The sequence below is a fragment of the Bubalus bubalis genome, chromosome 20 (genome assembly GCF_019923935.1).
Source record: "Bubalus bubalis isolate 160015118507 breed Murrah chromosome 20, NDDB_SH_1, whole genome shotgun sequence".
NCBI lineage: Eukaryota > Metazoa > Chordata > Mammalia > Artiodactyla > Bovidae > Bubalus > Bubalus bubalis.
In genome coordinates, this window is record NC_059176.1 from 3,562,125 (window position 1) to 3,589,381 (window position 27,257).

The 27,257-nt window shown below is 49.0% G+C and overlaps 1 protein-coding gene across 14 annotated transcripts in view; it reads right to left on the bottom strand.

The window, feature by feature from the left end:
- Positions 1-27,257, bottom strand: part of WDR20 (WD repeat domain 20) — a 63,771-nt gene that overhangs the window by 10,888 nt on the left and 25,626 nt on the right. For 5 of the 14 annotated variants that reach the window (XM_006079066.3, XM_006079062.3, XM_025271717.2 and 2 more), the window contains exon 2: positions 10,442-10,624. The exons of 5 other annotated variants lie outside the window; for them this stretch is intronic. In XM_006079066.3, the coding sequence (XP_006079128.1) occupies positions 10,442-10,624 (183 nt within the window). Of the gene's footprint in view, positions 1-7,716; positions 7,795-9,233; positions 9,406-10,441; positions 10,625-27,257 lie in introns of those variants that run through there. 4 more of the 14 variants (XM_006079059.3, XR_329361.3, XM_025271715.2 and 1 more) reach the window with 4 other exon arrangements.

Consider the following 27,257-nt stretch of genomic DNA (forward strand, 5'->3'; position numbering starts at 1 on the left):
CACCTGCACAGCCTCCGTGCTACGCGGCCCCTGGGCAAGCCTCGCAGGCCCCACGGCTGAGTGCTGGACCGCCCCAGGCGCTCCGCTCTGCTGTTTTGCACTCTCACGGCCCCTATGGCCCATCCCCACTGCACCTGCCCCTTCAGACCCTCCAGGGGTCAGGGGATGGTCCACGTGCAGCCAGCAACACCCAGGACTGGAGCACACACCTCCCTGGGCTCTGACCTCAGCCCTGATTCACTGACTGCCTCACTCACCATCCTCGTCTTGCGTGTATTCTTACAGGCCATCTCCCCACCTTCTTTGGAACAAGGCAGTGTTTAAGAACATTAACAGATGATTAACACCTAATCTCTACCCCCACGCTTATTTTTGACCCACTGACCAATTTTAACGGGCATAGATTGGGAGTTTTGCCTTTAAAACCAAAAGCATGAAAGGCAAAAGCAGAAACTCCCTGAAGGATGACCCCCACGTACGTGCCCCTGCTTGCACACCTTGCATGGGGCTCACCGGCCCCCAAATCACGGCACCAGAAACCACTGGGAGTTCCCAGGACCCCCAAGCTCCCAGCAAGTCCTGCTGCCACCCCATAACTGGTGCCTTGGGAGCCCTCGGGCTTGGGAGGCGATACATGCTCCCATCTCCCCCATGAGGTTGGGATTCCCTGACTCGAGCCTCAGGGGACCACAGGCCACAGGGACGGGAAGCCCGCCAAGACACAGGGCCCTGTGCCTAGTCGGCTTCGCGCCGTGCGTCTGCTGCATCTCTACAGAAAGTCACAGAAAATGAGGCCCCAGAAGGGAGGTGGTCAACCTGTCCCCAGCTAGGGAGGAGCGGGGAGGCCCGCCCCACGAGGTGCAGGGCCAGGGGCTGGGGCCCGTGGGCCGGGCAAGGGCTCCCAGCAGCAGGAGGCCTCGCTGTCACTGAGATCTCACGCCGCACAGTCAGCCTCGCGCCCTTCCTCTCCTGCCCGGGACCCACCGGTCCAGCAGCTGACCTGCACCAAGGCCAACAACCTGCAAGCCCAGGCTGCTCTGCCAGGGTTTCCACAGGAGGTCAGGGGCACCTCACGAGCACCCAGGCCTTGCTGTACCCAGTGGGCCAGGCTGTCTCGCTGAATGTGACCCGCCTGGGGGCCGAGGATCCCGGGGCCGTGCGGCTCACCTCCCGGCCAGGGCCTCATGGGGCAGCTGCAGAAGCGACCTCTCCCCCGCCCAGCTGTGTGTGGCCTCAACTCCTGCACCTCATATCTCACCGCAACCAAACCTCATCTCAATCTTTCCAACATCTCTCCATTTAAGGATGAACACAAAAATATCTAACACTATGGTTAGGAGAAAATTTTATTTCTGGCTTAAAAAGACACAGCAAAAATGACTCCATTAGAACTCAAAATTGTAATGCTATCAAATAAAAATGGCATTTCTCTGCAACTATGAGGTATAGAGATAAAGAATCACGGCACCGTTATTAAATACATGTTACTGGGGCACCAAAACACGTTTCAAGAGTATCCCATGCTTAAAAGGTGCACTGAGCCTGCTGTAAGCACATACGCGGATACAACTTAGGGGCTGAAACCGGAGCCCACCTCCGCGCCCTGCTGGGACACCAGACATGCCACACCTCACCACCTGCAAACCACCCAAACCAACGGCCCACAGCCCCAGCCCCAACGTAGGAAGGGCCTCTCCAGCGCTCTGCGTCGCCAGCCCGCCACCAGCCTGTGCGCAAGCGCAGGGAAAAGCTCCTCTTCGTCTCGGGGCCCGTGGGTCTGGGCGCGTGGTAGGCATGTCAGGACAGCAGTGCTGACCTCTGACCCGAGGATCTGCTCTGTGGCCAGGCCCTGGGCACGAGGCTTTGTATACACAGACCCCACGACATGAGCTTTTGTTTTTTAAATAGGTGATACAGTCATAATTCACATATAAAAGTGTCCAGCCGAAAGCCTCACTCACACCCCTCTCCCCACCCCAGAATCACTGTCGCTGGCTTCCTGTCTGTCTCCCAGAGTCTTCCTGTGGGGACAAGGCAAGTACAGGTACATGTGGACCCAGCTTCCTCTTTTGCACCGTCTGCACCTCTGCTTTCTCACCCAGTCACACATCACGCGCATCGGTCAGTACTCGTCCGAAGATGGCCTCTTGGCGCCTTCCTATGGTGCAGAGGACTCAACAACATGGACGTGCTGCGCTGCATCTGAAAAGCCCGGCTGATGGACACTCACATGGCCAAGACTAACTGGTGTGCGCTGCAGCTTTCACAGGTAGACACAGCTGCAGGGCACGGCCCCAGTGGGACAGCTGGTCAGAAGGCGCACGCACTGGCAACTGTTTCCAGGGATCGTCAGTTACCGCCCACGCAGGATGCAACAACGTCTACTCCACCGGCAGGGTGTGGGTGTCCCGCTCCCCACAGGAAGGCAGGCACAAGTGCCCTGTCACCCTCGGGGGACAGGCCCTGCAGGGCTCCCTGCAGGCCCTCCCGCTCACCACCCACGCCCGTTCGTTCACTCCTGCACTGAGCACAGACGACAAGCCGACACGGACACACCACTCACAGCCGTCCCTTCCCGCGGGGAACTTGCGTTCATGAGGGATGAAAAGGAGGGGAATGGACAGGGTCTGCTGTGAGTGAACACCGAGCATGCACAGGGACAGGGGGCGGGGAAGAGGGACTCAGTTTCACAGGAGCGCCTGGGAGGCCTCTGCCCTGGCGTGCGGGCTCGCCGAGCCGAGAAGGAAAGGGCAGCAGACAGCGGCTGGAGGCGGCGGCAGGGCGCCCACACAGGAGGGCAGCAAGGGCGCGGACGGGGAGCGAACCACGAGCTGTCATCCTGGCGACGCGCCAGGTGACTCCCGGCACAGGCCTCTCAGCCCCAGGTGAGGTGCGGGACACATGTCCCGGGCTGGCTAGGAGTCACTGAACCAAGTTGCTTTGGGCTATTATTTCATACTGTTCTTGGTTTGGGTTTAACAAAAAGAGAACAGAAGTCAAGAAACAAATACCTAGAATACCCTGCTCAATAACTAGAACGAATGCAGCCCAGTCTCGGGACCATAAGGGTATACTTTTGTTCTAGAAAATGTCTAGTAAACTGAGTAAGGCATCTTAGTTCTTGAAGTTAAGGAACGGGATTTCCCTTCTGTGCTTCCATTCTCCAGTTTCAGTGAGGCCTTGAGCTGGACAAGCACATGTTTATGTTGGAAAAACACTCTTGGCAAAACCCGAGGTCCCCTGTGAGGAGCTCCTGGGCAGAGGAGGGGCGAGGCAGCTGGGGAAAGGCAGGCACCCAGGCTGGGGGCAAGCAGCTCGGGGACGTGCTTGGCACCCCCTCCACTGGCGCACCTAAGCAAGGGCCGGAAATCAGATGTGGAATCGTGAGCTAGGACTCAAGGACACAGAGGCCCAGGCTCAGGGCTCTGGGCAGTGACCTTGAAGCCCAGTGCTGACCAACCCCACAGCCCCGAGCCCTTTAGAGTGACTGGCCCAGCGAGACATGCTGTAAGGGCACAGTTCACCCTGAACTCTGAAGACCTGGGAAACTATGGAGACCACCTCATTCATAAGTTTATATTGATTACATGCCAAAATAATACTTGGGTGTATTAGATAAAATATCAACTTCACCTATTTTTTAAATGGTTCACTGTGGCTATTAGAAAATTTTACATTGAATTTGTGGCTCACACCCAAGATTCCTGGAAAGGGAAGTCACAAAACCAAGCAGAATCTCCCGTCAGGAGGCACAGAACGGTGCGGGTGGAGAGAGACTGCTCCGGAGCCTGTGACAACTGTCCCCTGACAAGAAGCTCTTAAACTCGACCAGAGGTGGGGGCAGGACAGACGGTTTCCCAGGGGGTGAGGCTGGGCAGAGTGGGGGAGGCGTGTGAACAGACTCCATGGAGCTGAGGGACAGCGCCTGGGAAGCGTGACAGAGAGGAGCGGACGGCGGCCATGCTGGGGAGACGTCCACGTGTACCCACTGAGTAAGGAGCTGAGGAAAGTGACCGGGGAGGACAGGGAAATCGGCTGTGGACAGCGACCGCCGGATATGTGACACTCAGACGGCCAAGGCAGAAGGTGCCCAAGAGGAGCAGGGTGCAAACTCTGGGGACAAGCTCCTTACAGCGAGCGGAACCAAACCCAGGCAAGCAGAGAAAACAAGCCAGAAGTCCCATGAGGAGAGGAAGGAACTGCTGCTGAGTGAGCGTGGGCCGGGCCAGGGGCCCTGCTCCCCACCCGCTACGTCCCCGTCTTGGCACAGGGTCGGCGGGGGGGCCAGGAGAAGCAAGCCCCTGCTCCAGGGCTGCAGAGGAAAGGCTGAGGGGGCCACCCCAGTGGGAAGGACATGGCAGGTCTCAGGGTGAGACAGGCTCTCAGGTCGCCTAGCATCGCCGCCGGGCTCTCCATTAAACAGGAAAACACCAAAATGCTCCGAGGCCTACTGCCCTGATCACGCCCATAAAATCCCATAATGTCTATAATCTGGGCATTAGTATGCCAGGTCTGCACGCCAAGACACCTGCCCAGGAAGTGGGCTCCCCCACCCACTCTCCCCCTGGTAATCACCCTTCTGGATGCAGAAGAAACCAGATCATTTCTAAAATTAATCCAGTGAAGAAAAGCAACAAGCATCAAAACTACCATCATCAATGGCATTCACAAACAAGATTTTCTAACTATATGAAACCAGTATAAAGGAAACAACAAAAATAAACCTGTAACCATATTAAAGCCACAACTGCTAAAGTGAAACTTTCTCAAGCACACACACTTTTGTTTTTCACTGCTATCAACATGATAAGCAGGAAAAAAATTATTGGGGAGAGATGGGTATGCATTTTACAATGCAGATATTAATTTATAACAAAATACTAAAAACAAACAATTCAAAAGCCACAGCAGCTACTGGAAAAGCCACAATGTAGCCACAAGCAAAAACAGTGGCCAAGAGCTTTGATTCTATAAAGGCACTTACAGACGCTGCTCCCTCGGGAAGTACTACTATCAGGAGAGGGGATTTCAAAGCCTGGGAAAGAGGATCAAATGTCACTTTTATCAACATTAAAACTTGAAGGAGATCATTACATGCCCATTTCCTTCCTTTGATTAAAAAAAGCAACAGAAACAAAACTAACAAAGTGCCCAGAGCCACTCTTTTGGAGGGTGACTAGACAGAATACTGTGAAACGGTCCCTCTCCTCTCTGCCCCGGGGGCGCAGGCTGAAGAGAAGGCCCAGCCGCGGGCAGCAGCCGGCTGGGTGTCCACCAAGAGACCACAGCCTCTGCCCTGCTGCCCTGGCCACAACCTGCGAGAGAGCAGACAGTCAACAACAGGGCGCTCGTCACACACCAGGGATGCCAGCAGCGGAGACGACCAGGTCTTTTGAGATTTTCCATCTAACCCAGCAATCAGACACACTTGAAAATCCTCTCAAGTTACTGTTCTGTGGACACAGTCCCGATATAATCAGGACTTTTACAGAGACAAACAGGCCTGAGTTCATCACCACGTGGGAACTGCCACTTTACGTCTCTTCTTCCCCAGTACACTGTAATCATTAGTGATGAATAAGCGGATCCACACCCCTCTGGGGTGCTTCACACAAGGCTGAATGCTGACCCGGGTGACCCCTCCCACCAGCAGCTCTTACGATGAAGGAGGTGGCCCGGTCTGGGAGCTCATCAGAAGTGCCAAGACACTCACAGAGCCCATCAGATATTCCAAGTCCTGTCAGAGACGGGTGACACTGCGAGGAGAGGCCCAAAGCCCACCCTGAAGGCTGCAGAAAGCAGTCCCAGGCTAGCACCCATGAAGGGAGGCCGGAGGGCAGGGCCCTGCCTTCCTCCTGGGCTGGGCTCCACTGGCAGAGCAGCCTGGGTCTTGTTGCCAGGACGGCCCGGAGGGCAGGGCTCACCTCCGATGCCCGGAGAGAACCGGGCAGACTGAGGGCCAGACTGGGAGGTGAAGGCTGCCAGCATCTCTAACGGAAGGTGTGAGTCTGACAAGTTCACCTCTTAGAAAACGTAAAAAACTACAAACATGATAAAGCGACCAGTGAGCACTGGGATTCACAGGTCATGTTTTCCTATCTTTTTTGTACTTCTCTCTGTCCCAATTTTTTGTATAAACAAGTATTTAAAACTTTTTATTCAAAGGGCGGAAAAATCACCTTTTAAGATACACTCGATTCCCAGATAGACACTTTCATCCATCTTTGGTCTAATGTGGATTTCCAGAACTCCATTTCCACCCACCCACCCACCCATCCCATCCATCCACCCAAACATCTGCTCTACTCTCACGGAGCAGACGCCCTCAGAAAGGAGGCCCAGGTCAGAGTAATCAGTACTGCAGCGTATGCACACGTGTGTGCCTGTGTATCACGGGAGGCTGAGCAGCCCTTGGATCAGTAAGACAGACAGACAGACACCGCAGTCAGGATAAACAGTCCCCATCACCTGTCTGATGAGTGTTCATTCTCTGTGTTGCCCTGTTCTTACTTTCCTGTTATGGAAAATTTTTTGTGCTTCTCCTTCAAAACTGCTGCTACCTCACCTCCCAAGCAGCTTTTCCTGCAAGCCCTGGTGAAAGGAACCTCCGGTTTTCCCCGTGTGCGCAACTTTCCCGAGGTCTCCCCAAGGCTGGCGCTCCAGACCCTCTGCCGGCCTCCCATCCTTCCCACCCCTCCTGGGGAGCACGTCTATTCACCTTCCGGCTGAGGAGAGACGATGGAACAAACCCACACCCTGCGGGCAGGAAGGGGCAGGGCTGCTGTCTGTGCTCTAGGCACTCAGGTTCAAGAGGCTATGCTCTTAGCCACTGTACTCTGCGTCTGTAAATTTCATGGTAATAGACTGACTGTTGTAAATGCCCCTTTGCAGGCAATGAATAGATGGCTGGAGCCTTGGAGTGTAAACAGGGCTCAGTCCTAGACACGTCCAGGACGCAGCAGACCTGTCTTTGCTCCTACTGTGTTTTCTCTGCAGACCTGACATTTCATCTCAGGGGCGTGATTACTATCTATATACTGACCACTCCCAGAATCTACCTCTAGTCTGAAGCTCCAGATCCACGTACCCAACCACCCCTGGCCTCTCAAGCTTATTAACAAGCAGGAAAAGGAACTCTGACCTTTCGCTCTGCTCCAGCACCTGCTCCTTCCCCTCTCACCCAGTGCGCCAAGTGAGCCAGAAACCCAGCATCTGCTCATCCATCTCTCCAACTCCGTCTCCAAGATGGGGCCAGAGTAATTTTCAAAAACACCAAGCAGACCACCTCTTGCTCCCCGGTGCGAGATTCCCTGCACGGAGGCCAAGCAGCAGCCCCGGCCGCGCCCTCACTCCACACCCCTCTACCAGGGCTCCCGGCCCCAGGCTCATTCCCACAGGGGCTTGCCCCTGCTCTGCCTCCTGCAGGAACACTCCAGCTCCATACCTGGGGGGCCTTCTCACACGAGGCTCAAAGCATACCACTTCCTCTGAGACGTGCCCCACCTCCCTGTCCCTCAGGCCCACTGTCTCCTCTGACATCACAAGTCACCACCACGTGCCGTGTATGTGTGTGTCTGTGTGTGGGGTGCTGTTCACACTTCCCCCTCTCTGGAGGGGAGACACAGGGCAGGTGTTCTCTGCGTGTGGTCAGCCACCAAGGTCTGCAGAGTGAATGAGGAAATGGTCCCAACTCCAGGGCAAGCCCTCAGCTCTCACCTGGACAATCACTAGAGCCTCCTCCCTCGTCTTGCCATCTTCATTCCAACCCACCTTCCCCAAGTGCTGACAAGAGTTCTAAAAAACACACTTGATCCTATCACTCCCTTCATTAAGTAAAACCCCAAAGGTTGCCCCACAGCCTCCAGTGTCAGGTCCAAATTTCTCAGCATGTTACGAAAGGCTTTTGCAATCTGGTTCCGGTTCACCTGTCCAGCTTCACCTCTGGCCACTCCAAGGCCCACGCACTGAGGTCTGGACCCCTTTGTTGGCCTCATGTTCCTCCACATGCTAAGGTGTTTTCTCCAGCTTCGAAGGCCCTTCTCATCCTCCTCTGACTCCTCTGCATTTTTCAAACCCAGGTCAAACGTCACCTTCTGGAAGCTTTCTCAAACCTCCCTCACTGGATTTTGTTTTTATTTTATGAAATCTGGTACATCCCGAAAAGTGCAGTTAGCACCCGCCTCTCTTGCTACTTTGTTCATAAAGCACACTCCATATCCTCCCTGTCCATCTCACAGAAGAGTGAGCTCTGGAGGCGACAAGGCCCATATGGCAACCAGCTATGACGGGGCTTACAATCTATGGCCAGTAAGGATGCGTGGAATTAATTTCTGGATCTAGGCATATCATCAAATTGCTGCAGGGTCTGGACAACTCACTTACCCTCTCTCTAATTCCTTGTCTGCACATTGGAGACAACAGCCTGCCCTCCCGTGCAGAGAAAGCAGATAAAATACTCGGAAACCTCCAAGTCTCACATGAATGCAAAGCACGGCCTAACGACTGCTTCAACCACCATCCCTGGCACCCTCTGAGAAACAAACCTCCGATGACCCTGTCTCTGAGATATCCTGACCAAAATCTGATGAGAATGCTTCCGTATGGCCAAAGAACACCCTCACTGTGAAGGGCAATCAATTTCAGCCTCGAGATGTAAATGCCAAGTTGGCATTAAACCACACACAATCCTCTCCCTTTGAACAGCCACTTTCCAAATAAAATGTACAAAAAGTAGGCGGTAACTCCGCTTCACTCCCTGAGGGTGGGGAGCTGCAGCCCGTGGCTCCCGGCTGTCCTGAGTAAGGAATGGGAGAGCTGAGGTGACCGAGTGCTCTCAGGGCCCTGGGGCCTGTGCTGCACACCACCCCCCTTCCAGCGATGGCACACAAATCCTTCTTGTTCTCCAGGAGGCATGCTGTGCCATCCACAGCGGGCGGCCTCCCGACCTTGTTTACCAACCACCCTTTACATGGCTCCAATCCCCTCCCCACTGAAAGCACGTCCCCACCTAAACACAAACAGAACCCCACAAGGATGCCAAACCCACCATTTCTATTAAGAATGCAGAGAAGTAGAGTTTTGTGTCCCCACTCTCCCCACCACCAACCCCCCCCACCAAAATCATCCAGCTACTTAGAAATCACTCCCTCAGATGCTGTTAATAAAATGTTTAGGTAAACAGAATAATTTTCTGCTTAAGATTTTTTTTTTTAACAGAAAACGGGATTAAATACTTTTCCTCTCTAGTTTGTCAATCCAGATGGCAAGTTTTGCTCCAGTCAACCCAGATGAAACTAGAAGAGGAGGTGGCAGGGTTCAAAAGATTTCACCAAATCCACTGGCAAAGTCCAACAGGAGCACTGTGGATGGATACTGGATATACATGGACAGCATATACCATAGGGACTGCAAAAGAATCAGAATTTTAACTGCAATTTGTCAAGTGGAGTATTCTTTCCCCAACAAAATTATTTCTTAAAAACCAGAATCTATAACGTACTTCTGTTTCTAGTTAATAACTTTAAGACCATGCAACAATGCAAAACCTCCTGCCCTTCCCGACAGGGGCTCAGGTGACCTGACCCTCATCACTCCAGGGCTGAGGTTACAAGGAGACTGCAGCCAGGGCCTCTAACTCAGCGAGCCAACCTCGTCCATTCCATTTACTAGGAAAGTCACACTGAAACAGCGGAGGAAGTGCGTCAAATATGTAATGGCAATACTTGGGACTGAAAAGCCACTCCAACAGCTTTTAAAGATATAATCTATCTGGCAACTTCCATCTGCCAAGGTTTAAAGGTTCTGACATGTTTCTGAACAGACAGCTCAGATCTCTCGGGCTCCTTCAAGAATGAGACTGGAGACACCAGGAATCCCAGGACACAGCACAACACAGGCAGGAGCTTGTGCCCTGCCAGCCAGTTTCAAGTGCCAGGAGTTCTAACCACATCAGAGGTGATGTTAGAGCAAACGCTTTCAAGAGCAAGAGAGCAAATTCTCAGATGTATGCCTGTCAAACAGACACATCAAAACTTTATCTACCATTTGCGAAAACTAAGGAAATATTAGCAAGTTCTTTGATCTGCATGAAATTTTCTGGCCATGTGAATACAGTCTAGAATTCTTTATCTTCTTATTTAAATTATAAAGATCAAGCTATTAGTCTCGTCCTTATCTCCATTATAAAAACAATTTTTCTTAAAACACCTGCTATAGACACCTGAACATAAAAAAATGCACAAAAAAACAGTTAGCCCAATAAAGAACAGGTAAAAGTCAACAAGTCAACACACCACATTTAAACTTGAGTAATACTAGGCAGGACAGCTGAGGATGGAAAATGGGCTTCACTCACAGAGTAAAATTATAAGGCCCATACCCTCGGTAAGAACGTATACATTCTTATAGGGGTTCTTAACAGCTAAGACAGGGTGCTACTTACTTCCTCATTAAATAGTTTGCTAGTTTCTTTTTTGATTGGGTCTATAAGCTGGACTTGGCCTGCGGAAAAGCCCACTAGGAGAGAGACACTTTCTGCTGTGGCTGTTAGGTGGTTGAAGTCATGACAAGTAGGCTGTGTTCCTTTGTATATCCTTTTATCTATTGGTTTACTCAAGTCAGCAGCCTGGAGGAGAAAGAGAAAAATACACACGGTAAACAGCACATTGAGATGAGAACTCTAAGTTACACTATTTTATACTGCATTATGATGTTCAATCTTAAAAATTAAAATATTGAAATATTTTAATTTTTATAAAATTTTTTTTTGCAGTTTTCAGCATTTTATAAAAGCACTTTCACATACCTTGGCCAATCTGATATTGTTAGACTATCCATAATATGTTTACAACTGTTACTCTTGCAACTTATTCTTCTTCACATACATTTAATGAAGACTCCTGGACTTCAGCAGGTAAAAACCCTTGAGATACTAAATTCAGTGTTTGTAAAACGTATTTCAAGCATTTTCTAACCGCATAAAAGCTCAGCTTTCAAAAACAGCTCCAGCACCTACAAGCTCATTGGTGAGTTTACCTGCAGCCCAGTCGTTCTCAAAGTGTGGTCCTCAGACCAGCGGAGGCAGCAGCAGCGTCACCTGGAAACTCAGAGACGCACCTTCTCCCGCCCCACCCCAGACCAAATTAATCAAACCACCAGGGTGGGCGGGTGGGCCCAGCAAGCTGTAGATGCAACAGTGCTCCAGGTGATCCTGACGCCTGCTCAGGCTGTGAACCAGGACTGCAGCCAGTTACGCAGAGGCAGCGGCTCCTGCGCTGGGTCACAGTCTCTTCTGCGTTAGCTTTCAAGTGACTTTCATTCATCGAACCCACACTCCAAGTCTGGTACAGGCATCATCTTAATCCTTATCATAACGCTTCAAGAGAGACCACGTTTCCCCCCCATTTTACAGACGAGAAAAGTTCAGGGAAGGTAAATAACCCAGCCGAGGTCCCTGTACCTACCGAAGAAGCGGAAGGGCTGCATATGGAGCCCAAACCTGTTTTACCGTAGAGGGGGCAGGGAGAAAACACACCGTACACTCCGAAGTCTGACTTCTGACTTGGGCTAAACATGATTTTTCAAAGTGCCTCCCCTCTTTAAAAGCAGGACCTTTTTCTTCATGAGAAACCTTCTCTGCAATCCAGTATGTTGTTGAAATGAAGGTGACCCGCCGCTTCCCCTGCTATCGGAGAATCACCGGTGGAGACAACTGAACATCTCCTTGAAACACCCACTTTGGCCCTGTGTGCGGTTCTGGGGCTCACAGCTCTGGTTCCTACAGACCACCCCGAGTATGGGGTCTGAAGATCTCATTCTTCCAAAGAGGCCTGGGACAGTGACTCAGTATTCTAGGTCTGTCAGATTACAAACAGTGTGTGAAAAAGAAGACCTCACGATGACAGGCTCAAAACCTGAGCACCAGGCCGTCTGGAGCTGAGTGACCCTGGGAACCCAGGGCAAAGGAGTGAAGACGTGCATGGAGGGCTCTCCCTGCCTCACCGCAGCTGGAGTGGGGAGAGCACCTCTCTTCCCAACCCCAGGGCGCTGTCCAGAGGATGAGCTAGCAGAGTGTGGTCTACAAAAGGAAGCCCCGACTCTGGAGCAAGCAGAAGCGGGGCCGTGTGTGGGGCCTGAGCGTCCTGTGACGTGCGAGGTGGGTGCATGGCAGAGGTGGGTGCGTCCAGACAGGAGCCCCTTCACCGCGGACAGGAGAGGCCAGCTGGGGGTAAGCAGCTCCTGGGCTCAGCCCGAAGGAAGGAGAGAGAAGTCGAGACTAAGGGAACAACTCGGCAAATGACCTCAGGGCAAGGAAACAGCAGCAAAAGTAAAGACAGAACAAAATATAAGATACAATGATGGCGAGAGTCAAAAATAAAATCTGAAATTAGAACCGCTAAATTATTATGTGATCTCTATATTGGCAACCACTGAGACTTCTTTTTTTCAGTTTAAGAAACTACGCCATGAAAGAATATACATAAAATTATGCACCAAAACATAAAAAACAATTCAGAAGCAAGCCAAATGTTAACAGAGAAAACAAACTAATTCAAATTAAATGACCAAAAAAAATAGTGATTCTCAGAAGAACAGAGGAAGTTTAAAGCACCATTGTTTCCAAATATTGCTACTAGTTTTAAACTCATGGATCCCTCACAATGTCAGCCTCAGTTCTTGGAATAGCTCTTCTGCCTTCCTGCCCCTAACAGGGAACCTCACTGAAAGATGCTGTCTGTCATTAGAGCACACAAACACACATCTGCAGCGTCTCAAACGCCAACTGATAGACAATCTTTACTCTCGAAGTAAATATTCCAAAAGCGTTCTGTTTACTAATTTGCTTAACAAAGTTTCTTCCTAGATTACTGCTCTCAGAGTGTACCAGACCATGAGTAGTCTGCTAGTCTGCAGTCAAAATTAAGCAGAAACTGAGAATAAGCATTTAAAATGGCAACATGACAGAGTGATTTTATACCCACCGACTCTAGTAACAAAAAATCCAAATTTCCTTCCTAAATGTCTTTTTCAGTTTATTTTCCTAGTAATGCTTATTTTATTTTACAAAAGTATCAGTCCAGGGCTTTCCTGGTGGTCTAGTGGTTAAGAATCTGCCTGCCGATACCAGGAACACGAGTTCAACCTCTGATTCGGGAAGATCCCACATGCCACGGAGCAACTAAGCCTGCGCACCACAGCTCCTGAGCCTTGCTCTAGTCCTGAGCCCACCTGCGGCAGTTACCGAAGCCTGCGCCCCTGGAGCCCCTGCTCCTCAACAGCCAGCCACCGTGACGAGAAGCCTGCGCAACGCGATGGAAAACAAAGAGGAGCCCCTACTCGCTGCAATTTTAAAAACGGGTCTTTCAACACGGGTGGGGGCGGCACTGTCCCAGAAGGCACAAACACAGACGGAGGCTCAAGGAACACAAGCAAGCACTTCTCTTCCCTAAGGCCGCTCCCCCGCAAGCCCCAAAGGCAACGATGGCACCAGAACAGCAGACACTAGCCAGGCAAGTCACTCACACCAGCAAGACTCCCGTGAGCCCCGAAGTGACAACAAGCTGCCCAACTACAGGAAATTATTCTTCCGAGAAACCTGGGACTCCAGCCGTGGTGCCTGAGCTTTCTGAAGCCTGAACCCAGGTGAGGGGAACGTTGGGACCACCAGTTCCTGACTTTATTTCCAGCTGCACCATCACCTCCAACTCACCTCATCCTCTTCCCTCTGACAGCCAGTCACCGAGTTGTGTCTCTTTTCCACTGCTGGGTTACTATCTTCTTTCCTCTCCTTCCCCCTCCTTTGTTCTGGCGAGTGGGGTCAGAACCCACCCGCCTTTCAGTAACAATGCCAATGACCCGAGCCGGCCACCACTTCTCCGCGGGGTTATCAGCCTGACAGACGGTTTCCCAGGTCAAGACAGTTTAACTGAAGGAGAAAGAGCCTACACTTTGGAACCGGGAAGGCCTGGGTTCCAACCTTGCTTTCCTAGGAGGTGGCCGGGTGGCTCTGGGGAGATGCGCGTCACCTCTCTCACAGCTGCAGAGAACGAAGTTCCCCAGCTCCCCACAGGGCCAAGGAGAGGCACGCGGATAACGGAGATAAAGCACCCAGCACACATGAGCGCTCAAATGGTCGCTACCATTCTTGGTTTATCCCGGTCACAACCTACCCGGGGGCAGTGCTGCAGGGGTTTCCTAGTTCCCGTCACATCACAACATGACGACTACCCAGCAGTCTTGCCCTTCCATCCTCTCTAACGGCCACAGCAACTTCGGTCCACTGAACACTTCCTGTGCACCAGGAACTTGACTCTTAGCATCGCATTTCGTCTCACAGTCGCCCCCCAGAGTCCACGCTTATACCAACCGCATTTTACCGCTGAGGAACCTGGGGAGGAAGAGAGGGGTCGAGAGCCCGTGTCCCACCACTCAGATCGTCCTACCGTCCACCCATGTGGAGTCAGGGGCAGGCAGATGCCCCCTCTTTCCTGGCTTGAGTTGCCCTCTCGGCAGGGATAGTCTCATTTACCCGTTTGCAGGACTCTTATCCATCTGTACAAGTCCCACCACCTCCAGCAAGCATTTTCCCAACTACCACTTCCCAGGTTGGCTCCTTTATCTCAACTCTCCAAGTACTTTAGTTCGTTACACAAAATTTAGTATTTAATCACTTATATGATCACAGTGTTACTTTACGTCTGTTATCATCGATTCAGTTCAGTTCAGTCGCTCAGTCGTGTCCGACTCTTTGCAACCCATGAATCACAGCACGCCAGGCCTCCCTGTCCATCACCAACTCCCAGAGTTCACTCAAACTCACATCCATTGAGTCGGTGATGCCATCCAGCCATTTCATCCTCTGTCGTCCCCTTTTCCTCCTTCCCCCAATCCCTCCCATCATCAGAGTCTTTTCCAGTGAGTCAGCTCTTCGCATGAGGTGGCCAAAGTACTGGAGTTTCAACTTTAGCATCATTCCTTCCAAAGAACATCCAGGGCTGATCTCCTTTAGAATGGACTGATTGGATCTCTTTGAAGTCCAAGGGACTCTCAAGAGTCTTCTCCAACACCACAGTTCAAAAGCATCAATTCTTTGGCACTCAGCTTTCTTCACAGTTCAACTCTCACATCCATACATGACCACAGGAAAAACCATAGCCTTGACTAGACGGACTTTGTTGGCAAAGTCTCTGCTTTTGAATATGCTGTCTAGGTTGGTCATAACTTTCCTTCCAAGGATTACAATTACGAATTCTAATAAAAAACTCCCTTAAAAAGCAGAACTACTTTATTAAACAGCTACCACCGTATTATTCCACAAAATTACTTCTGTTCTTCAGCTTTCTCGTAAATCCTTCATAGATAGGTTACAGATACTTTTTTTTTTTAGTGCTTCTGCATCCTAATTATTACCAATTATCTAAATTTTTTTTTTCTTTTTTTAAATTTTATTTTATTTTTAAACTTTACATAACTGTATTAGTTTTGCCAAATATCAAAATGAATCCGCCACAGGTATACATGTGTTCCCCATCCTGAACCCTCCTCCCTCCTCCCTCCCCATTCCATCCCTCTGGGTCGTCCCAGTGCACCAGCCCCAAGCATCCAGTATCGTGCATCGAACCTGGACTGGCAACTTGTTTCATACATGATATTTTATGTGTTTCAATGCCATTCTCCCAAATCTTCCCACCCTCTCCCTCTCTCACAGAGTCCATAAGACTGTTCTATACATAAGTGTCTCTTTTGCTGTCTTGATAGCAGAACCAATTTATTTAAAAGTCTTACCCATTTTAAGAACTGGCAAGAATTCTAAGAACTGATAAGAATATTTGGTTATTCAGCTCCAATAGAGCATAGTATTTGTCACAAAAGGTGAATGGACTGCGATTTTTCAGTAGTAAGAAATAATCAAGTAGTAAGAAATAATAATAAGTAAGAAACAATTTCATCATTATGCTCATTAGTTTCTGCATAAGGAGTCACTGACTACATTTATCAGCATCTCATTCTCAACAGAAGAAATGTACATGATGCTTTAAACAATTCCTACTACAGAAACAGAGCTGGTTAACCAAAATCCTTGGTCAGTAAGTACAAACTTTAAAATGTTTTGTTTCTTTTTTCTTTGGACTTTTGATCCCTTAAAAATCCCTGGAATTCTCTTCATGATGAATACTGTCAAAATATGAAGTCAGCTGGGTCAGTTCAGCAAGGCACTAAGAAGCATTTATCTTTCCAGAACCACAGAGGTCTGCAAAAGAAACAGTTCCAACTCACACCTTCCCCCAAACCCCAACTCACACCTTCCCCCAAACCCCTCCCTGGTCCACAGGAAGGCTGAGGGGCCAAGAGGAATGCGGAGGAGGGAGAGAACCAGCAAGGCAAGGCCTCCCACGGGCGGGTGGACACACCATTCCAGGAGCTCAGGGAAGGCGCGTGTGCCCGGCCAAGCCCTCCCTCACGGGAGCCTACTACTTCGTACTCCTCAGTGCCCAGAAGCACTTGATGTGGTGTGGAAAATAATCTCAGAAAGACCTCTTCTGAAAGAGGCACGCCAGATGATGGTACATGCGGGGCGTGTAGGTGATAAAGGTAAAAAATGTCCCATTTTCCTTCCCCTTTTGAGAACCACCTCAGAGAGAACTAGTCTCACAGAACCTGCCAAACAGAGTCCAGTTACTGCCCTATCTGCTGCTGCTGCTAAGTCGCTTCAGTCGTGTCCGATTCTGTGCGACCCCATAGACGGCAGCCCACCAGGCTCCCCTGTCCCTGGGATTCTCCATGCAAGAACACTGGAGTGGGTTGCCATTTCCTTCTCCAATGCATGAAAGTAAAAAGTGAAAGTGAAGTCACTCAGTCATGTCCAACTCTTAGCGACCCCATGGACTGCAGCCCACCAGGCTCCTCTGCCCATGGGATTTTCTGGGCAAGAGTACTGGAGTGGCATATCTAAACGCTGTCTAATACCCCCCCAGACCAGACGCTCACCCTGTCTACACTATATGGCTCCCCTCCACCCGAGGCCCCTCTCCCGAGCTTCAGGCCCGCTGCCTCTGAGGTGCCCCCCGCCCGGCACCCCACCTTCCGCCAGGCCGCCTAAGTCCAGGGGCAGCTCCCATGGCTCGGCACCGGGCTCCTCCCCGCCTGTCCCCACACCTCCAGGTTGTCCTCCACACTTGCCAGATCAATCCTCACGAAGACTCACATCGCTCTCCCACTCAGAACCTCTGAAGCCCTGCCCGGCGCACCAGTGGCTCAACTCCTTAGCTGGCATCCACAGGCCAGGCACGGGCCATCCACAATGGGCCTCGACACACACCCCTGCAAAGGCGCGGGCTCACACGCCGCCTGGGCTCTCCACACCCTCCTGCCTCCCTTGCCTTCCCTTTTCACTCAGAACACTCCCCGCTCCTCCCATCACACAAATGCTACCCACCACAGGGCCAGTGCCATCTCCCTCCGAGCCCACCCTGCGAGGCGTTCTTTTGCTGGACCGCCACTGTGTGCCTATCCCTCTGCACCACAATTACCTGCGCCTTCATGGGACTGTATTCCATACACGGTGACAGTCCTTTTAAAAACAACAACAAAGTCAGGAGGCTGCTGACTCACTGACAGCCTGAGTGGATTAATCCAAAACAGCCGGGGCTGCCCCAGCAACGCCAAAGGCCTCCACTGAGCCATCTGAAAACCAAAGGGCCGTGCGCTCTCCCCACTCCTCCTGCCCGCATCTCAGACGACCAAAACAGGAGCCAGAAGTGGACAGGGGATTCCTTCCGGGGGCCACAGAGGATCACCAACTTCAACAGTCCTATCTCCAGACTGGGAATTCAAAACAAACCACATTACAGACTGTCCCCCAGTTTTTCCTGGGGAAGACTTCGAACCTAGTTAGGCTTGGGGTCTCGTGCCTGCGGGGGCTTAGTCCACAGTCTGGGGCGGGACCACACCCAGCTGGTCATCCTGAGGAAACGGGTCTGGTCACAGGACTCAAGAAAGGAGACGCAGACCACTCCGAGCTGAGGCATACTTGCTTCGTGAACAAAGATCAATGTACTATTTAATACAAATCTTCTCCAACAGAGTGGAAAATAACCTGGGGCCCTAATGATAAAAGTACCAATCAGGGATTTTGCAGACACACTGGCCGCCCACACCTGACTGCAGGGAGCAGTCAGCCGCGAGGCGCCGCCCAGAGGCCGAGCCGTGCTCGCAGCCGCCGCCCGGGGAAGGAGACACAAACCGGGCTCCTGCTGCGGGACAGCCGCGCGGTCCATCCTCCTCACGTTTCTTCAGACCAACAGGTACAGTCAAAACAGCTGCACAACTGGCATTAATGGTATTCAGGGTCTAACACATTAAAAAAAAAAAAAAGGTACCAGGGGTATCAGGAAGTCAGGTTTGGGATAACTTATACCAATAGGAAAAACAAAAGAGGTCAGTCAACTGCACAGGTTCAGTGTGTCAAAAAGGACAAAGCCTTATCTGTCTTATTCACCACTCTATCTCCAACATCCAATAAAGGGCTGGCACACAGAAGGCATCCTTAAGTTTCTGTTGTAGGAATGATACGTTTTTGAAAATGGAGGGAAAGAAAAGTAAAGGAACGGCGGGAACCAGAAGAAATCCAGAGCCAGACATATACACATACATACATAATTCTTCTGCTGACCAAAAGCCCAGCCAACAACTAATGCCCTCTTGGGCGCCCATCTGTGAAGGAAAACCACCCTCGCTGGCACATACCAGAAGGTCACTTGACGGCTTACAGAGCGCCCTCAAGCATCAGTTCCTCTGGGGGTCATTACAGACCTGCGCCCCGAAGAACTATGCCACTTCCATGTTCTAAACAGAGGAACAGAAACAGCTGTCAAGGAGAAGCAAGTGGTGGGGTTAGGACTGCTGGATTCCCGGCCCGCTGCTCCCTCCGCTGCTCTGACGGGAAGCTGATGACACACCATCGGAGGCAGCACCTACCCTAAAACTCTGTCCCTGTGTGACTGCAGGCTCCTGGGCTTGCTGAAGTGGGACTCAGACACTTGGGCCTCGCTCAGGCTGGCCCAGACCCCAGACCCACCCTCTCAAAGCATGTGCCTCGCGGGGCTGTTTTACTAAAACGGATACCACCTGAAGAGCAACACCTGACACTTAAAAGGCACTTTAGAAAAGTTAGTTCCTCTCACTGAAACTCGTATTTCTCCTTTTGAATACAGAAGGACTTGATGCTTATCAGAGAGGCTTTGAAATGTCTCATCATTCATTAATACTTTCAAAGAAATATAAATAAGGAAAAACAGGGATATTTCTTTCTACTCTAAATTTCCTGGAGAAAAACAGAAGCCAAGTTTAGGGGCATGTTTTCCTTCCAATATAATTTCCTACAAGGCAGCACCTTCCCGTTCTTAGTTCCCACTCCTCCTCCACTGTCAGACATACTGCACACGCCCACACCTGCACTGGCACACCAGACCCCCTCCCTCCACTGAGAACAGCTGGCATGTGGCCTGCTCGAAGGCTCCTGCCCGTCCTGACCTGGAACGGGTACCCGGCACTCACGCCCCAGAGGTCCTCCCCTGGGCCAGAAGCAGCGGGGCCAGAGCAGTGAGTGCGGCAGGGAGCTCCGAGGGCGGGAGAGAGAAGGACTGCACCACCCGCCATCAGGAAACGGGCAAACGACGCGATGGAGAGCGTGAGGGGCGCCACCTTCAGGTCCTTCCAACACGGGGAGAGACGCAGTCAGAAGAGGCCTGTTTGGTGCAGTTTCACAGGACAACCCGGGGAACTGCTTACTGGTCCCCAGGGAGAGACGTGCCCCAGGAGCCAGGCAGGCTCCTGCTTCGGGCAGGTGGGAGAAGCCCCCCAGAGGGCAGGGCTCCTTCTCCGGGCCAGCACTGTCCGTCACGTGTCTGCTGAGAAAAGAAGCTGCTGTCGTCACATGCCATTTTCCCCAAGGCGGCCTGTCACTTAAAAACAGCTATGTAAACTCGACGCCTCTTCCCCCAGAGTGGTTTTTCAAAAATGAACTTAGCAAGCCGCTGAACCCCAACACCTCCGCCATCTCTTCTCTGCTCATGCTGCACTCCACGTTCAGGTTGAGTCTCTTCTCACAATGTGAAACACTACAAATGGTTGTCCTGGTGCTTCATTTAGGCTAATAAAATATTGATTTCTTCATTAAAGAAAAACTATGAATAAACATTAGGTAAAATCAATCTGCACACATTCTAACACCAGATCTCATCCCATTAAAATGCTGACATATTCAAATGCCCTACTTTTATTAAACTCTTCTGTTAAACATGCATAGTAATATGCATACCTATTCCCAAGGGAATACCAACATCTCAAGTGGAAGGTAAGGGAAGATGTTTTCATTTCTGCAAAAGACACTCATTTCAAAAATTTGGAAAATAAATATCTTTAAAGTTTCTCCTGACAGGGTGGGGGTGGGGAGAAACCCTGCGGCCACCTGAAAGCGCGGTGACAAGACTGGTGGACTGAAAGCCCGTCCCGCGGCAGTGAGCGGCTCCCACACGCTGCTCAACTGCCACACTACTGCCTTCCCGACACTTACACAGTTCACAAGCGTGTGCCTGGCAGAGCACACAATGATTTTTCAATTTTCTGATTCAAGATGCTGAGTAATACAAGCAGCACTCTGCAGAGGAGCTCCTATTCCAGTCGAGAAATGCCCTCAATCTCCAACTGTGTAGAGTTGCTGCCAATTTTCTGACCCCCATTTCCTCATCCTACATTGAAACTGAGCCCAGGGAAAGGTGGTGATCTGCTCAAGGTTTCACAGAGCTTAGAAGTGCGATTTCAATCACACCAAGCTGCCATCTTTTCAATCACCCAACCTCAGTCGGAACAATGAGCTACTGAATCTGCAACATATGAAATTTCAAAAAATGGCACTGATGTGAACCACTGATTTTACACCAAATGACAGTATTCTGGAGTCCGTATATTGCTGGGTTTTCAAATACGAAGCGAGAGAGCTAGAAAAAACTTATCTTACACGAAAGGCGATCAGCCATTGAGATCAATGGGCAGAACACTGGATTTGGCCTCTGTAACTCAAGTAGTTATTCTCTAGTCCACCCAGGCCTCAGGTGAAGAAAGCAGCCTCAAACCCACAGCAGTGAGAGAGCTGGGCCGTTCTATACACAACCACGAAGAAAGTCCTGCGCTCTGCTTCCTCTGACGTTTCCCAGAATCACTGGAACTGCTGTTCACCTGGCATTTCCACTGTCTGCCATTTGTCATATGTCTTATCTACCCAGCTAAGCCATCTTTTTAAGACGTAACTGCCTTACAGGTGACCTCAAGTAACAGCCACTCATGTTTCTCATGGTTTTTCCCCAGGCCTTTTTAGGCACTTGAAGTGCACTCTGCACTGGCACAGCTGTGGCAATGCAATGCCACCCCATTTCAAAATGGACCAGTAAGACCAGCACACACAGGAATGTGGGGGGACAGGCCTCGCCCGACTGTGACGGGAATGTAAACTGGCACAGTCTTTACACAGGGCAATTTGGCAACACGGAGCAAAAGCCTCCTATCCTTTAAACACAAATTCGACTCCCAGGAATTTATCCTTAGAAAATATTTTCCAAGTGGGTAAACAATCTATAGCAGCCCAGGGCTGGCCCAAGCACAAATGTGCATCCATACTAGGCTACCCACGCAATACTACCCATGCAAGACCACGCACTGAGAAAAAACATGGAAAAACCTCATAAAATAATCTTGAATGAAAGGAGCCAGATACAAAAGCAGCAGAGGATACATGAAATAATGCTATTTACTTAAAATTCAAAAATAAGTACAACTAGTCTGTGATGCTGGCCGTGAAGATGGCAGTCGCCCCTTGCAGAGTGTGGGGAGGTCCCGGGGAGGCCAGGAAGGAAGTTTCTTAATCTGGGGTCGACCTACTTTGTGAAAAATTAATAGAACTTTACATTTATACACATTCCTGTTTGGATGGTAATCATAAATTTAAAAATAATTTTAATGATCAAACACATGTACAAAGATAGTCTCCTCAGCTTTGTAACAAAACATTATTAACATCCTGTTTTCTAAAAATGAAATGGGTAAATATATCATGTAGCCATTTAAAATGAAGACATTTACTTACCAGCAAAGGATATTAAGTGAAAAATGGAATTAAAAAATAGGATTCTAAAGACAAAAAGAAGTATGAGGTCTTAAAATGCTAGTCACATTGTAATCATACCATCAACAGTAACAGTGTATTGTTATTCTTAATGTCTAGTAAAATAAAGCAAAAAATCATGTGGATGTCATTAGGAATTCAGATTCTCCACACGGAAGGTAGAAACGTATAGAAGCAATGACCAAATGGCAACAGGAAGTCCAGGTGCCCAGACTGGGCAAAAGCGATTTGTTACAAATCCTGCCACTTAAAGTCACCAAGGTGCCTATATACTTGATACCAGGTACGGGGGCAAGAAATGGACAAGATGAACCTAGAACACCTTTCTGTTCTGCTGAGCAAGAAAACGACGAAAGACCTCTGAGGCTGGGTCCAAAAGACTCTGGGGACAAAGCAGAGCAACTACTACTGGTCAGAGATGGGACAATTTAGACATAAAAACAATACTCCAGAATTTTCATGGAATGAATTAAGAATCTGAGTTCATATTAATATTAATAAATGGGGAGGGGAAAAAAGGCTTTCCCTTAACAGTAGACTAACACGTAATAAATGTAGAAGAAGAGAAAAATGGAGTTTGAAAATCACCATTTTATAACCATCACAGTAATACAGTAATAATTGATTCAGCCAAAAACCATCAACGGATGGTAAAACAGTGGAGGAAGGTCTGATGGGTAAAAGGATATTTATGTAGCCCGAAAGTATCCCTTCACAAATTATGTATCGATTACAAAGAGCAAAGCAGAACCTGACAATGGATTAATGTAGCAAAGTTTACTGCAGTGACCAAGGCAAGGCAGCCTCCTCTTCCTGCTCTCCTGCTGCCCTGAGAAACACAGCAGCAGTTCTGTGGTCCTCCAACTGTGATCTAGAACTGTGAACTAGACTATGAATCTAATCACAAAAATACCAGACAAAGCCGAACTGAGAGATCCTACAAAACAACTGGTCTGAAGTCTTCAAGATGTCAAAGCCATGAAAACAAAGAAAAAACTAAGGAATCAGTCCAGACTGAAAGGGACTGGAGAGCCTGCAACTAACTGTAGTTTGTGCAGCTGGACTGGCTCCCGAACCAGGGGCAGGAGGCTCTTAAAGGATAACATGCAGGCAACCACTGAGATTTTAATGTGAGCGTCAGATGAGGTCGATGGTATAGCTTAGATTCTGATAAATGTACTGTGGTAATATATGAGGAAATCTTGCTCTTGGGAAATAGAAACTGAGGTTTACATGAATAAATGGGCATGATGTCTACAAAGTACTCCCAAATGATTTATATTATACATGTACCTATATACATACAGGAAGCAGGGAGGAAGAACGAGAAGAGGCGGAGGGAAAACACACGATAAAACCAACGGGCAGATCTGAAACAGTCAGCGGCGGGTTCTCCCTGCTGTTACTGTCATTTTCTCTAAGAGTAAAATTGCAACAAGATACTTTTTTTATTAGAAAGAGACTTAAAAGGCATGCACACTATACACAATGTGTGGTCCATGTTTGGAAGCAAGTTTAAATAAACCAACTACAAAATGAATTTGAACAAACCGACTAGAAAACACTGATTGTGGCAGTGGTTACGTGAATCGACAAGCGGGGTGACACTGCAGAGAACACACAGACACAGACACACGCCCCTGTGAACCCAGTGAAATCCAGATCCACCACCGTCACTTTCCTGGCCTCCTGCTACTCCACAGTTAGGCAAACCACCACCACTGAGGAGACCAGGGGAAGGGTGTGGGGGCCTCCTTGCACATGTTTTGCAACATCTCATGAATCTGTAATTATTTCAAATTAAAAAGTAAAAAATAAATAAGAAAAAGATCCTTATATATCAACACACCAACTATAAAAATATTTATGAATCTGTCAAAGAACAGACGTTGATCAAATGTAAACTTTTTACATGTAAAAATATGGTTTTATTTCCCCAAACAGTATATGTATTGTAGAAAACATATGAAGAAAATATATGATGCTTGGGGTTTGTTTTAAAATAATACAGAATAGGTGAGACAGTAGATGAGATGAGACCAGCCACATGTTGACAAATGGTGAAGCTGGGAGACAGTCTCTCTGCTATTGTGTAACTTGGAAATTTTCCATAATTAAAGAAGTTTCATTCTATTTGAGATATATATGTTTGCAAAGAGAACAAGCTGAAAAGATACTTAGCAAAATATTAAAAATGTTAAAAGCAGGGGTAGCATTTAAGTGACTTTTTTTTCCTATCTTAATTTCTAACTTTTCCTCAATAATTATTATACTTGTATAATTTTTTAATAGAAAAAGAAGGAAACACAGGCCAAAAAACTGAAACTATTTGAAAAGTATTCTAGCAGTTTAAAAGCATGTCAAGGTCTAGCACAGGGTCACAGGCAAATACATGTCTGAGAACAAACAAGGAAAATCCCCCATAAAAGGAAGCCTGCAGCTACACCAGGTAAACGTGCGAGCAGGGCTGATACGTCACCAACAGGTGGTGGGCTACCTGGACTGGCCAAATCCTAAGCTTCACACCCATCAGGACTGCCGGTGTCTGTTATGAATGTTTCCGTGGCACCAGTGATGTTCCTCGATGAGGTAAGACAGGAGAACTCTTTCCAGAAGCCAGCCATTCAGGGGACAGATAAGGAGGCCACGGCTGGCTCTGCTGTTTCCCTCTCCCAACAGAGGTACAGTGTGAGAAGCATTCACTGGGCCTTCTAATTGGCTACAGTGTTCAACAGAGATAACTTCTCCCAGAGTCCTCTTTGGGGAATTCAATCTGTTCCACATTTACCTTCAAATTTTTCTTCTAATGTGGATCTAAAATCGAAACCCCGTCTTTCTCATAAGAACTGAACTGCAAATTTATCATCAATCCCATGCTTTTCTAGAGATTCTAGGCCCTTCCTCAATCCAGAAGAAATAGTGAAAGGTTACACAGTGGAATCTGTCCTCTGGTATTCAGCAGCATTTTAACACTGAAAATCTGGAGGCTTGAAATAAAAATATTAGGCTCAAGAGAGACAGTATTGTATTTGTAGTCTCCACGGGGACAATACTGCATTTTAAATGTAGGTTAGCAGGCCAACCAGCCGAATAAGCAGTTTCAAACTCAAGGGTGAAATCAAATATAATCCAAAAGTTAGCACTTGGCAACAATTGCACATTTGCTTCACTCTAAGCACTTTTCACTATCTCACATAATAAAACAAACAAACAAAAACTTGCAACTACTAGCTTAAAAAGTTAAATATAAAGCTATTCACAAAGATATAGACTGAAGCAGCAACTGGTTTCCCAGCATGAATAATTCTGTAACATATCTCTACCTACACTGGTCTTATCTGAACAGAGGTAATCTAGGTCTCACATTCACAGAATCAGAAGCCAGAGGGGACTTTTAAAAAGTCACATTTGCTCTCAAGATCCTGCAACTTAAGACAAAGGAAGTAAATTGTCTACAATCACAAAATCAATTCATACCACAGCTAACCTTGGAAGCTCTACACTCAGTAAACACAGGAAAAGCACCAGAGGAGTGGAAGCCAAAGCCCTCATTTCTGTATCCTTCCTTCACCTGTGGTCTTCTGGCTTCTACATCAGACAATAACAACTAGTTGTCAGAACTTGAAATTATATCATGTATAACATAGAGTGAAGAAATATAGAAGACTCTGCAAAACTCGTTAAGCTTAGCATAAACCAAGTGACACTCATTTAGCTGGCGCCACGTCCCAACTGCTGCAAGCCTTCTCCAGGCCGAGCGGTGAGGAGGGTGGGCAGAGGAGGCAGAAGGGCGCTGCTCACCTCCTGACAAGTCCGAGTTCTGGAGCTGCGGAAGGCCCACGCCCACAGCACTCTCCAGAGCTCCTGACTGCCTTTCAGAAAGTCTTCCCTCTGTAACCTAGGCTAATGTCCACTAATAAAATTCTGGCCAGCAGGGATGTATTGAAATTTTGTATGCAAATGCAAGAAGGATGGCAGAAATAGGCAACGATTTTAAGTGAGGCTGCATAGCTACTGAAAGCTGAGAAACGCAGGCGAGCAGCTCAGCTTGGTGGTGGTACATACAGTTCTGACAAAGGCTGAGGCTCCAAATACCAGCAGATCCCATCAGCAGCATTTTTAAGTAAGTGGCCATAACTGGAACTGAAGATCCAATATTTTGGCCACCTGATGCTAAGAACTGACTCATTAGAAAAGACCCTGATGCTGGGAAAGACTGAAGGCAGGAGGAGAAAGGGACGAGAGAGGATGAGATGGCTGGATGGCATCACTGACTCGATGGACATGAGTCTGAGCAAGTTCCGGGAGTTGGGGATGGACAGAGAAGCCTGGCGTGCTGCAGTCCATGGGGTCGCAAAGAGTCATACACCACTCAGAGACTGAACGGAACTGGCCATAAACTAGAAGGCAGTCTTCAGGGAGGCATGCGAAGGTCTCATCTCTCCTCCATGTAGAGTACTGCTGCTAGATTTGTCTCTAAATTAGAAGAGACACACGATAACAACGTCCCAAATTTTCTTGTTGTCCACAGCAAACCTGAGTGTTTGTACTCAAATCCCAAAGTTCTTGGACCTCAAGCACAAATACACATGCTCAGTGGTCATAAAGCATGGCACACTCAGGACCCCAGAGGACGACGAGCCCGGCCCAAGCACAGAGCCGGCCGGGGCCTGTCCTGTGCGGGACGAGGCTGAGCCAGGTGGCCCAAGCCTGTGTTCAAGCCTGGGACGTCCTGTTCCAGACACCGCCTTGCCTTCATCACAGGGCTTCGGCCTGTGTCCCCAGCACACCACTTGATTATTTGACATTTTTAAAGGCCTAGACAGCATATTAAAAAGCAGAGACATTACTTTGTCAACAAAGGTCCATCTAGTCAAGGCTATGGTTTTTCCAGTGGTCATGTATGGATGCGAGTTGGACTATAAAGAAAGCTGAGCGCCGAAGAATTGATGCTTTTGAACTGTGGTGTTGAAGACTCTTGAGAGTCCCTTGGACTGCAAGGAGATCCAACCAGTCCATCCTAAAGGAGATCAGTCCTGGGTGTTCATTGGTAGGACTAATTTTGAAGCTGAAACTCCAG